The sequence below is a fragment of the Emys orbicularis genome, chromosome 3 (assembly GCF_028017835.1).
Source record: "Emys orbicularis isolate rEmyOrb1 chromosome 3, rEmyOrb1.hap1, whole genome shotgun sequence".
NCBI classification, from domain to species: domain Eukaryota; kingdom Metazoa; phylum Chordata; order Testudines; family Emydidae; genus Emys; species Emys orbicularis.
In genome coordinates, this window is record NC_088685.1 from 201,403,651 (window position 1) to 201,416,571 (window position 12,921).

A 12,921-nucleotide genomic window follows, 5' to 3' on the forward strand; every position below is an offset into this window, starting at 1 on the left:
GTTGATTTGATTTTTGTCACAAATGAGGAAACACTTAGATGATCCCGGCAAGTTGACTGCAATGGTGGGGTCATGTCCAACATGCAGAAGGAGGTATGCTCTACCTCCATGCAGAAGGTTTGTAGAGCTGAGGTTGAAGGAAGCAGAGCATGAGGCCAACCATGAATGAGGTTTGAAGATGCAATTCTGAGGGATTTAAGAACTGTAAAAGACTTGCAAGAGTCCGTTCAAGATGGAAGTCCCTTCTACACACCACCATGGATACATCATAGCCATGTGAATCTGCTGCTGCTGTGTTACAATTGTTTGTAGAAGCCATAATTTTCCCTCTAGTTACAATGCTCATTCCCTAGGCGTATGGGAGAGAGGGTGGCTTTATGGGTAAAGCACTGGACTAGGACTTGAGAGACATGAGTACAATTCCCTTGGCCACGTGGCTTAATCTCTCTGTAGCTCAGTTCCCCAGCTGTAAAATGAGGATTGTAATACTCCCTTGCTCCTGGCGTTTGTCTATTTGGATTGTAACCTCTTTGGCTTTTAGTACAATGGGGCCTTGACCTCAGCTGGGACCTGTAGGCGCTAGTGCAATATAAACAATGATAATAATCCTCCAGGTTCTCTTTGAAGGCCATTAGCTTCAAACAGAAAGGTTGAAGTTTCTAATTCACTGCAAGAATAGAGGACAGAGAACCATCTTCCCCAAAAGGCTAGAAAGATATGTAGTAAGCAAGAGGAGGGAGTTTGCACTTATTACAATCTGGATAAATATTAAGAGAAACAACCTTGTGCTAGCTAGTATTTTCCTCCTGATCACCTCCAGGTAATTTGTTTCTTTGTATATGAGCATTTGCATCTATATAGCAGGCTTTTTCAAGGATGTGTTTAATTTAAGTTTTGTCATAGCACATTTTAACTTTCAAGGTAGGAATACTTTCTGCTAGGGTGAGTAATACATTTTCCAGGCTGTTTCAGCTCAAGGCCTCTTTTCAGCAGTGACTTGTGTTTGCGAGATTGAGCCAACCTCTGTAACGTGGATTTGAGACAGTTCACTGTTCACTAGGAACTGAGCTGATACGTACTTTACTTTAAAATGATGCACACTTGTGCCTTGCCTATAGGTATTTGTTAAGGTTGCTACTTTAGAAGCAAGATTGATGATCTCTATGCCCCTAAACTTTAACTGAGAAACTGTAATGAGCTGATGCTTACCATGATCATTTCCTGGTACGGGCTACGTCTCCGATGTAGCTTTATCCTTATATATCACAGTTTTTTTCTGGATACTATTAAGCGTGTTTCTGGACCTAACTGTGGTGACTTTTTTCTTGGGGAAGAATGAAAACCTAATCCATAGAAACATCTCACTGTGCTAGGAAACCAGACATACCCTCTGTGTTCCTTAATAGGGTTGTTTTGTTTAGTGGTTTACTGACACAGCTGAGCTTCTGGAAGACTTCTATCTACGATACTAACATTGCTTTCTGTAGATCAGTGGTTCTCAACCAGGGATACACGTACCCCTGGGGGTACACAGAGGTCTACCAGGGGGTACATCAACCATCTAGATATTTGCCTAGTTTTACAACAGGTTACATAAAAAGCACTAGTGAAGTCAGTACAAACTAAAATTTCACATAGAATGAGAAAGTAAGCAATTTTTCAGTAACGGTGTGCTGTGACATTTGTATTTTTATGTCTGATTTTGTAAGCAAGTAGTTTTTAATTGGAGGTGAAACCTGGGGTATGCAAGACAAATCAGACTCCCGAAAGGGGTACAGTAATCTGGAAAGGTTGAGAGTCACTGCTCTAGAAAGCAGTGGGAATGACTATGGATTATGTTTTGGCCAGACAGAAAAAAAGGCATTAGCATTTTTACTGGCATGCTCTTTTGTGTCAGGCTTACTAGTTAGGCAGCAAAATATAATTTTAATTATCTTTAAACTGCAGCAGTGTGAGCCACCACAAAGTATTATTCACTAATGTAAGACTGTTATGTCAGCTTTCTGTAGTAAAGTACCCAGGGCGGCGAGTTATATGAGCCCATGGTGCCCGGGCTCCAGCAAATTCAGGGCCCGGGGGGCCCGGCTCCACCAATGTTCGGGGCCGGGTGTCTCCCCCGGCCCTGCCTGCCGCCCCTGCGCGCCTCCCTCGAGCATCCCTGCCTGCCCTGGGCAGCGGGCAGCTACCCCCTGCAGCTCCGCGCTGCGCTCCCTCACTGGCTGCTGCTGCTGCCAGCTATAATTTAGGGAGTGGCACCGGGGGCAGGCTGAGGTGGCTGCTGCACCTGCGGGGGGAGGAGGTGCATGGCAGTTTCCCCCTCCCCCCCCGGCAGGCGATGCCAAGTCGACTCCGGGGGGGGGGGGGGAGTTATCCTGGCGGGACCTCCTGAGCAGCAGCCTAGGGGGGCTTGGGTGAGTGTCGTGCCGGGGGGGGCCGGGGAGGGTCCCTCCCGGGTCCCTCCCTCCCCCGGAGCTCATTTCTGCCAGCAGGGAGAGGGCTGGGGGAGTCCTCCTCTCTGGCCCCCCGTCCCAGCCCCAGAGCCGCCTGCCTGCTGCACCCCAAACTCCTCATCCCCGGCCCTGCACCCCCTGTCGCACCCCAACCCACTGTCCCAGCCCAGAGCCTGCACCCAGCACCCAAACCCCCTCATGCAGCCAGCACCCCAAACCTCCTCCCGCACCCGCTCCTGCACCCTAACCCCCTGTCCCAGCCCAGAGCCTGCACCAGCACCCAAACTCCATCCCAGAGCCTGCACCCCTCCCGCACCCAAATTCTCTCCCAGAGCCTGCACCGCAAACCCCCTGCCACACCCAAACTCCGTCCCAGAGCCTTAGGCAGGTGTGGCGGAGGGGACTTCGACCCATTCTGGGCACCACCAAAAATTATACAAACCTGCCGCCCCTATAAAGTACAGATATTCAGAACTGCACTACCTTGGTCAAACCAATGTACAATGACTAGATCACAGACACGGTAAGCAGTAGAGTTGCAATCAACAATGATAAGAATCAAAGATGCTCCTCAATGGGAAGCCTGGGGCACTATAACAGTGTTGCCTTCTTTTCTAAACCAGTTCCTGGTCATTTACCTTATTCACAGGAGCTGGGCGCTTTGTCAAAAGGGCAGAGGAAACCAATGTAACAAGGTTTGGTTAAAGCATAGGACTAGGACTCAAGTTCTCGGTTCAGTCCTTGTCTATGTCACAGACTCCCTGTGTGACCTTGGGCAATTCACTTAATCTTTCTGTGTCTCTCTGTTGCACCATCTCAAAAGAGATATATTAGAATTGGAAAAGATACAGAGAAGGGCAATAAAAATGATTAAGGGTAATAGAACAGAAGAGATTAAAAAGACTGGGACTGTTCAGCTTGCAAAAGAGATGACTGGGGTGGGATATGATAGAGGTCTGTAAAATCATGAATGGTGTGGAGAAAGTGAATAAAGAAGTGTTATTTAGCCCTTCATGTAACACAAGAACCAGGGCTTACCCAATGAAATTAATAGGCAGCAAGTTTAAAACAAACAAAAGGAAGTACTTCTTCACACAATGCACAGTCAATCTGTGGAATTTGTTGCCAGGGGATGTTGCAAAGGCCAAAACTATAACTGGGTTCAAAAAAAGAATTAGATAAGTTTGTGAAGGTTAGGTCCATCAATGGCTATTAACTAAGATGGTCAGGGATGCAACCCCATGCTCTGGGTGTCCCTAAGCCTCTGACTGCCAGATGCTGGTACTGAACGACAGAGAATGGATCACTTGATTTTCCTGTTCTGTTCATTCCCTTTGAAGAATCTGGCATTGGCCATTGTCAGAAGACAGGATACTGGGGTAGATGGACCATTGATTTTATCCAGTGTGGCCATTCTTACATTCTCATGTTCTTATTTGTAAAAGGATATCCTCCTGGTCTCTTTTTAAATTGTAAGCTCTTTGGTACGGGGACCATATCGTACTATGTCTTTGTTCAGTGCCTGACATAATAGTGTCCAGTCTTGGTTGGCATTTCTAGGCAGTATTGTAGTAATAATGAGTCAGTCAGGCTTATTTTCTTCTCAGTTTTATGGATAGTTTTTTATTTTTAGCCTCAATGCTTGGAGGCAGAAAAATAGTTTTGTTTTTCTTCAGAATGTCTCTGACTAGGAGGATGGGAAGACTTGGCTTTGGAGTTTACTGTTTATCTTTGGAATGTACTCAAACTTTCTGATGAAGTATTAACTGTACAGATGTTTCATAGTTAGCTGGAAATTTGATTTGTGTACAATATATACCCAAGTGAAACCATCATTGTCTGCATCTTTTTCCTTTCTGAGAAGTACCATCTTTGGTCCCATCGAGACAGTGACACTTTGAATAAAGATAATTGGAGCTATTATGTGAATCAACAGCACTATGTAGTCTTGGAGACTGGCAAAACATAAGACCAACTACTACCAATTCCCTATTCTCAAGAGGACTGTCAGTGTTGAAGGTGTCATCTAATATATATAAGATTTTTTAAAAAAAACTAATAATATTGTTTTTAACTGATACATGATTGGTAAAATTACAGTACAGCACTGTACTTAATATCTGGGACTGCATTTGTGCTTGTTAGCCATAAAGTATTTTTATTTTTCATCTAAGTATGCTTTCAGCATGTTTTTGAATAATAAAATAAAAGCTAAGTGGTTAAGTTAGCATTTCTTGGATAAACTTTACATGGATGTCATATATTTCTACTTTTAAATTGACAGAATTTGAGCAAATAAAAGTGCAGGATAAATTTCCTGAAAACATTGACCCTTTATAAGTTTTCCCTTCTGTGGTTTTTTAGTCAATTTCAATTTACTCAACATTGAGGAGAGAGTACAAGGTGATAAATGTTTACTATGAGAGAACAACATTGGTAATTACTTTGATTTCAGTTCCTTTTGATGTGTATTCAGGGGATGAAGAGGTCAATAATATTATGACCATGCAAATAGAAAAGGGTTCTTTTTGACCATATAAAAAACAGCAAAGGATTATTAAAGCATTAACCTTGATTTTAATGGCCTTGGTTGAGTGGTGAGATCACAATTTGGATGAGCCTGATTATTTACTAAATACAATACATAAATGCAACGGGTTCTTAACACCCATTGCACTCTGGCATTATCGCATTACTGCCATCCTTTGTTGCCTTGCAGACAGGAATATGAAAGCAATCTGTCATGTAGTGAGACTGGCTCCAGAAGCATTTCTCTGATAAGAAGACCCCCTGCCCTTTGCTAGTGTCTGGTCCAGTAGGCTTAGCCATGCGCTTAATCCCCAGAAAGTGGTTCGATTATTGCTGACCAGCAATGGCAAGATAGTTTTTTTTTTCCCCTAGCTATCAACCTTCCATTAATTCCTTAAGCAGAAATGCGGTGCAATCTATATTTCCTTGGCATGTGTCACCCAGATGGTGCACTGCTCATGTTTTCAAATAACCATGCTCCAAAATAACATAGTTTGAATAATAAATTCCACAAATCCTTCCTGAGAAATAGAGGCACAATTCTCAAGAGCTGCATAAACTTTACGCATGATGCTGTAGCTCATCCACATTATGCAGAAAAGTATATAGTCTGTTACAAAGTGGGTATTTGTGGCTGGATTCCTTAATTTAGGGGGAAAATAAACATTCTCTTTTCAACATTGTGAGCTGTCTTTAATGTTTGATGATGTGTGTCTTAAACAGTAGCCTTAGCTCCTTGGTCAGCATCACAGAACTTGTCATTTAATATGGCTGGGTTTAAATCCTGTGTAGGTCGATGCTGTCAAGTAACCATGACTGTACATTTTGGTATTGATTGGAGTCATTGCAGTAAATTCCTGCTTAACTCACATCCTTCTCCTTCCCAATCCCTTCCCCATAGATAAAATTGTGGGCGAGCATGTGTCTTTCTGTCTGGAGAGAGATTTCTTACATTTAGATGTAGCGTATATGAATATATGTACACGCATTGTCCTCTGTGGTATATTTTTACTTGCAGTAAATGCTCCCAATATGTTGTTTTTATAACTTTAAATATTTCCTGCATTCTTTTCTCCATCAGATTTCTTATATTGATATACCTGGACCAGCAAGTAGAAGGATAAAACGTCACCTGTCAATAAATTGTATCCAAGATATGGTCATTTGCTGGTGGTCACTGACTAATGACGGAGCGTGGCCTTGGTCTCCTATTTCCAGTGAGAGGGACAGAGCCAACTTGTTGTTATTAGGCTGTGCGCGTGGCAGACTAGAGGTAAAGTTCTGAACTGTATCTTATTACTTAATTTTCAGCTTTGCTAACAAATAAGAACAATCAACTCAAGTTTATACCTGGGGTTTAAAAATAACAGCAGAGAAAAATGCCAGTCGTTCTAAAAACAGCAGTTCTCTAATTCATGACAAATAACTTAATATTATTAATGTCTGAACATGATTTATTTTTATTTGCACTTCAAAATTGGAATCCATCTGCAATAAGGAAATTAAATGTATATAAGAGCATGTTATAGCATTACCACTTTATAGAAAATATAGTGTAGGACAGCTGGCCTATAGAAAAAACTTGTAAATGGGCTAGCAGATGTGGGGCTGCCTGAATGCTCAAAAGTCAGAGTTTTACGTTGTTTTGAGATGCTATTATTTATATTACATTTTAAAATAACATTAAACGCACAGAAATGCACTCAAAAATAATAACAAACACTAATGTATCTGCTTTGTAAACTGGTTGTGTTAAAATCATGCAGCCAACCTTTTTTACTTCTGGTGAGAGAAACAGAGGTACAAAATTCCTAATAATAAAATCTGAATATGGTCTTCCAATTAGTCCAATAATTTAGGAGTTCAATCGGGGGGAGGAGGGGGTAGCACAAGGATAGAAGAATGTTTGAAAAAGTTTAAGCCAACGCAGTGATGGGAGGTGCAAGTCAGGAGATGCTAGGTAATGATTATAATGCTTATTTAGTACTATAGGATCTGTCTTCTTAATCTTATCTAAAGTATAATATGAGACTAAAGCATAGTCCATCCAGAATGCAGTTTCACAAATGATCTAAATGCCTGTTGATCAGATGACATCATTCTTCTTTTTGAATCTCTGCCCTGGCTCCCCCATAATTAAATGCTAGTAACAATCAGAAAACAGTCATATGATCAGGTACTGTACCATGTTTAAACTTCTCATTCTCCACTTTTATACTACGTAACTTTCGGTTCATAACTTCACCTGACTGCCATTGCAGATCTTATTGTGACCCCAGTTACCTCCTTGCTCCACCAATGATGCCAGCTTTTCCATCCCTTTTGTTTTTCTCACCTTTCCATACCTTCTTCCCGATGCCCCCTATAATGGCCCTCCTAAGCCAAACAGAACTGGCTCCCAGTCTCTCTGTATTCAAATCTTTCCTAAAGACTGATGAGGCCAAACTTTTCCCCAAGATGTGGTGCTGTGACATTGTCCACATGCATTGGGGAGATGCACATTGCACATACAGTGGGGTTGTTCTGGATCCTAGCAATGCTTTCTTTTAATGAGGAAAAATAGATTTTTTTAAAAATGTAACATCCAGTATAAAGGGGACCTTGTGAATTGTGTTGTATGGAGGTTTTTTTTACATGTATTAAGTCTGAGACTAAAGCATAGATAACATCCCTTTAAAAACAGGAGCAGATGCTTTCATGGAGTCTTTTGAGGGGAAATAGGAACAAATTAAAACCTATAATAACCAAGCAGTACTTTCAATATTTGAAGTCACATGGTACACAGTAAAAAAAAAAAAAAACCTCCTGGAATGATAGATTGCAATTTTGTTTACTGGAGAATGCAGTTTAAGATTACTATATTTATGTATCAGAGGGGTAGCCGTATTAGTCTGAATCTGTAAAAAGCAACAGAGGGTCCTGTGGCACCTTTAAGACTAACAGAAGTATTGGGAGCATAAGCTTTCGTGGGTAAGATGCAAGTCTGAAGAAGTGAGGTTCTTACCACGAAAGCTTATGCTCCCAATACTTCTGTTAGTCTTAAAGGTGCCACAGGACCCTCTGTTGCTCTTTATATTTATGTAAGGTTTTTAATAACAGTTTGCTGTACAAAATCTTTGATTGCTTTACTGTTTTTAATACAGGAACCATTTGGATGTGTTAAATTGTATAGGATTTGGTGGGGACCAGCCCCCAAAAGAGAAATATGAAGGTGCTTTTCTTTTTAACGAGTCCATATACAAATATATGTATTCTACTCTTTCTATTGGTAATAGTGTGCATGATCAGGGATGCTATTTAAGTTGTTCTCCTATGGAGCTGGTGCTGCTGTTTTGCTTTTAAAAATAAACAGAGGAGTGTATCTTCAAGAAATCATTTAAAACTATTTTCTTATGACTCGATAAGATCTAACATAAAATCATCCTTGGATTAAATGTTTTGTGAGAAACATGGTGAAAACAACAACATAGACTTTATTCCGCAAATATGAATTAAGTGATAATGGTGCCAATGATCAGATGCTGTGATACTTTCCATTTGTCTTGTCATGTTTATTTTCACCGCAGTTGCCCTTTTTTAGAATAATTGAAATTACTTTTCATTCCTGTGGAAAAAATAATTTGTCTATGAAAGAATATTACGTTTCTTTCTCCCCCAATGACTGTCCTTAGTAGTTAGTGCTTCTGAGTTATTTTCTCTCAAACTTGTGAAATAAACATAGCTGACCTTTTATGAGTGAGATATATCCTTTAACAATTACAGGATTCAGAAAGAAAGGTACGCTCTATGTGACTGAATAGTTGCAATACCTAACACAGCCATGAAGCAGAGAATGTAAAATTTGTAATGTCACATTGGGTTAAAAGTTCAATGAATAAATATAGAACAAAGACGATGGTGATAAATTTAAAAGAAAATAAGAATAGATGTTAGGTGGAGATGTAGATGAATGAGACTGTCTGTGAAACTGTAAATACAATGCAGCAAATAAGCAGTCTGTAGTTGGAGTCTTGAGTTCTTATTTAAAATGAGTTCAAAAAGGGGTTTATTTTTTCTTCCTTACGTTGTCTAGGACATTTTACCCTAGAGTTCATCACACTTCCCACTCAACATTTCTAATTAAAGTGTTTGTTGCTGTTTGGAATCTCATGGTGTGAAATTAAACTAGCAGTTTTCTAACATGCATAAAGTAAATCAAACATTTTCTCATCTAAAAGACAGACAATTCAGTCACAGAGAGCTTATTTCTATGTTTCCTTTGTTTTCTTTTTTATCTGCTTGGTAAGCCAATTTTCTGCTTAGAATCTACTGTTTAAAACTCTTAATTCATTCAGTATGTGGGCTTTATCCTTTCCCAGTACGCTCTGCAAAAGGCTGCAATTATTTCACCGTGTAAAAGTTTGCACAGAGGAGGGTGCTACTACCTAAATAAGGTTTATTATTTTCTTTCAAACCTCCAAATAAGAGAGAACTAACAGAGCTCAGGTGCTTCCGTTACAAAGATGAAAAGATTTAATTCCTTAACTTTGAATGTTATGCTTTTTGAGTTTAGATTTTAGAGGGTAGAGCATACAATAGCTCTCATTCTGCTGATTAGCTAATGCAGAGCATAGGCCGCTGTAATGGAAAAAAGAATGGAAATATGCAACACTGGTGCATGACAGCTGCTTTAATAGGGTACACATACATAAATTACAATGCAAAACATTTTAAAATACATTTACTACAATTTGTGGTGCAGTGGTTACAAAACTAAAAAGGAGTACTTCTTTACAGAATATAATTGGTTCTACTTCATGAAAATTACCTTCAGAAATCTCCCTTTGGAGTCACAACCCATAGTATGAACTCTGGAACTGTGGCCAATAGCTATCCTAAGATGGAGGCTGCAAACTTAGATCTATCTATGTAAAGGAGGTACTACCCTGTTCTCCTTCCCTAATCCCTGCCTCTTTTCTGTACATTATGTGCAGCTTCCCTGCCTACTTCCCTTGAGCACCTGAGAGAACTCTAGCTCCTCAGTTCCCAATCCCAGGCAGATAGACCACTGCACTGTAGCCATTAACACGTCACATTTAGTCGGCATAAATGATTAAATGCAGAGTCTAAGTTAGATGCCTGCTCTGGGGGTGGGAGGAGACGCAGTCTAATAGGGAGCTTTAAAAAGGGTAAAATTGTTGGGTTGTTTCCTTGTCACCTAAATTTCACATTCCTCCTTCCATTTATTGCCCTTGTTCATTAGAAGATAAAAGCACATAGGTTGCATGTGCCATAACATTTTGCTCTCTGAGAGTTCTTGGCATCCATGTTGGAGCTCAGAGGACACCATTTTCCCTTGCATCCCCTTAATGTACTTCCAAAGTTAGATCTGTACTCTAGGGAAGGTTTCTGTTGTCAGTGGGCTTGGGATCAAGCCCCTGATGAGAAGGAAGAGAATACAAAGAGCCTGGAGAGCTTTAAATAGTCAAGTGAACAATCAGAATCTAAATGGAACCATTTGAAAGAGCTCTTCTGATATCTTAAAAGATTTGGCCTATAATGGCTGAAACAAAAACAGGACAATAAGACTGCTTAGGGACAAAATATTGTGTGTGTTTTAGCTTTAGGAAATTGTAATGCTTGGGGCTTGTCAACCTGGTTTTAGAAATCACATCCCCATAATGCGCATTGCTGCACCATGTAGACAAGCCCTTAGATCAACACCCCCTCAAAATGCAGACATCTTAATATGTCAGGTCATTGCTTTCCTCATAACATTGCTTTCCTTACCCATAAACAGAGGTACCAGCCTCCCTAATTTTCCATAATCCTCCCCATTAATTTTGCAATTACATTTAAAAGGTAGGATTAAGTGTGTTGTGTGTCACCCACCCCTCAGGTCAGATGAGCACAGTGCTGTGGCTGTGGGAGGCATTCTTCTCCATCACGAGAGCCCCATGCAGTGGCGCCCACAGCCAGGCTATATGCATATCACATGGGGTGTACCATTTTGTCAGCCAGGGTGGGTCCTCGGTCATGTTTTTGAGGTCCCATGGTAGGCGGAGCTGGTTCTAGGCCAGGGCCCAAACACATGGCAGCTGTGTCACCACTGCAGGAAGCAGAGGGCCAGGCCAAGAACACCAGCAGTGTGTGGCAGGGACGACATGCTGGCCCCCTGTGCCTTCTCCTCCAGTGTGGCCAGCAGTAGCGTCTGGGCCACACAGGCTTCTCCAGGTCTGTGACACTCCAAGCAACTGCCTGTGGCACCAGTAAGTACTCTCCACACACCCCAGCGCTGCCTGCACATGATATTGGTGCCTCCTCTCCCTGAGCCTGGCTGCCGCTGGGCAGCTACCTCCCCTTCCCCCAACCAACCCCCCCTCCATCCCTGCATCTCCACTTCCCCAGCTCAGCAAGCAGCTCTTTTCAGCCCCATCTCTGCTCTCCCAACCCCACCTAACGCCTCTTCAGCCCAGCCAGCCGCTCCACTCCAGCACCCCTAGACCTCCCCCATCTCCCACCCTGGTGTACCCAGAGAGAAATTTCTGCATGATGCAGTTAGAGCACAACATGCAGCCTGTGGCTTGGGTGGTGAATCCAGTACCCTACTGACAAAGTGAGCCAAATACGCAAAAAACTCCACGCAAAATGGTTTCAGAATTGCTTGCGCAGGAGTGAGGGTACGGCCCATATCACTGTCAGACCTGGTCTGGGCTATTGATGTTGCTACATGTTTCTTCAGCTAGTACCACTGTTGTTTTTACTCTCACATCCACAGAAGTCCCTCTGAAATGCACCACAAGCATTCAAGGCACTACTCCAGAGCCCCCATCTGTGTTTGGCTTTGCACATTTGGCACTTGCTGCTGCTCCAAGCAACCTCCCTGATTTTTTTCATAAATGGCCCTGGAAGCCTCAGAGCAAGGCTGGCACCTTGACATAAACCTTTTTCATTTTATAATGTATCGTCAGTCACATTCATATGTAATGACTGAGGGAGCCATTTTGGAAAAATATAGCCTGGAACCTTCACCTTCTCTTCCCTCACCACCTTTCTAGGTAGCCCCAATGTACAAATATTGTGTGCCATTCATACATTTTCTGACAGTTCAGCTCAGGAACAAAACATGGTGACTTGGAAGAAAGTGTACCTTTTCCACAAACCTTCACACAAACAAACCTTCGTTCACATCAATGTTCAAGAAAAGTAAAGGCAAATATGGTGCAAACATAGCAACTCAAAAATACTCACCAATAATTTTTGCCCACTATTTACCTGGGTTTAGTTATGTCTCCTCTGTATTGGTGAAGATCTCCCCACCAGAGCTTGCATATATCATTTAGGTCACTTTAACATACGGGTATAAGCATCCATTATTACTCGGTGACTTCTAATCAAATATAGCTTATACAACAAACACTGCATATACCATACTCCATTTTATGTGCCATTTAGGTTTGATTTTGCATCATTAAAATCAAGGGAGTTATTCCATTGTCTGGAATGGGAGCAGGATTGAGTCCCCTTGCTCAATACTGAATGGAAACTGATGTCTCTTGTTTTTCCATCTCCTGCCCCTTTTGAATGAGTTAGTTCCAAAGACCCCTTTGAACCTGGGGGAGGCATGAAATGGATAGTTTATCTATCTATATTGCATATACCATCGGGTATCACAGAAAGCTCCAGCCCGCTTCCTTTCTCATAGCCCCTGGATTCCTGGGAGCAAATATCTTTTGCTTCCTAAGGACCTACTGGGTGCTATTTAAGCTGTTCCAGCCCTTGCTCACAGAGTTGGACAGAAGATAATTCCTTAGTCACCGTTTTAGAGTTCTTAATAATAATAATTAATGGAGATATCCCATCTCCTAGAACTGGAAGGGACCTTGAAAGGTCATTGAGTCTAGCCCCCTGCCTTCACTAGCAGGACCAAGTACTGATGTTGCCCCAGATCCCCAAATGACCC

The 12,921-nt window shown here is 41.7% G+C and overlaps 1 protein-coding gene across 1 annotated transcript in view; it reads left to right on the forward strand.

Annotated features, from left to right (window-relative positions):
* Positions 1-12,921, forward strand: part of WDPCP (WD repeat containing planar cell polarity effector) — a 166,845-nt gene that overhangs the window by 34,183 nt on the left and 119,741 nt on the right. Inside the window, exon 8 of the mRNA XM_065402010.1 lies at positions 6,061-6,252. Coding sequence (XP_065258082.1) covers positions 6,061-6,252 — 192 coding nt within the window. The remainder of the gene's footprint in view (positions 1-6,060; positions 6,253-12,921) is intronic.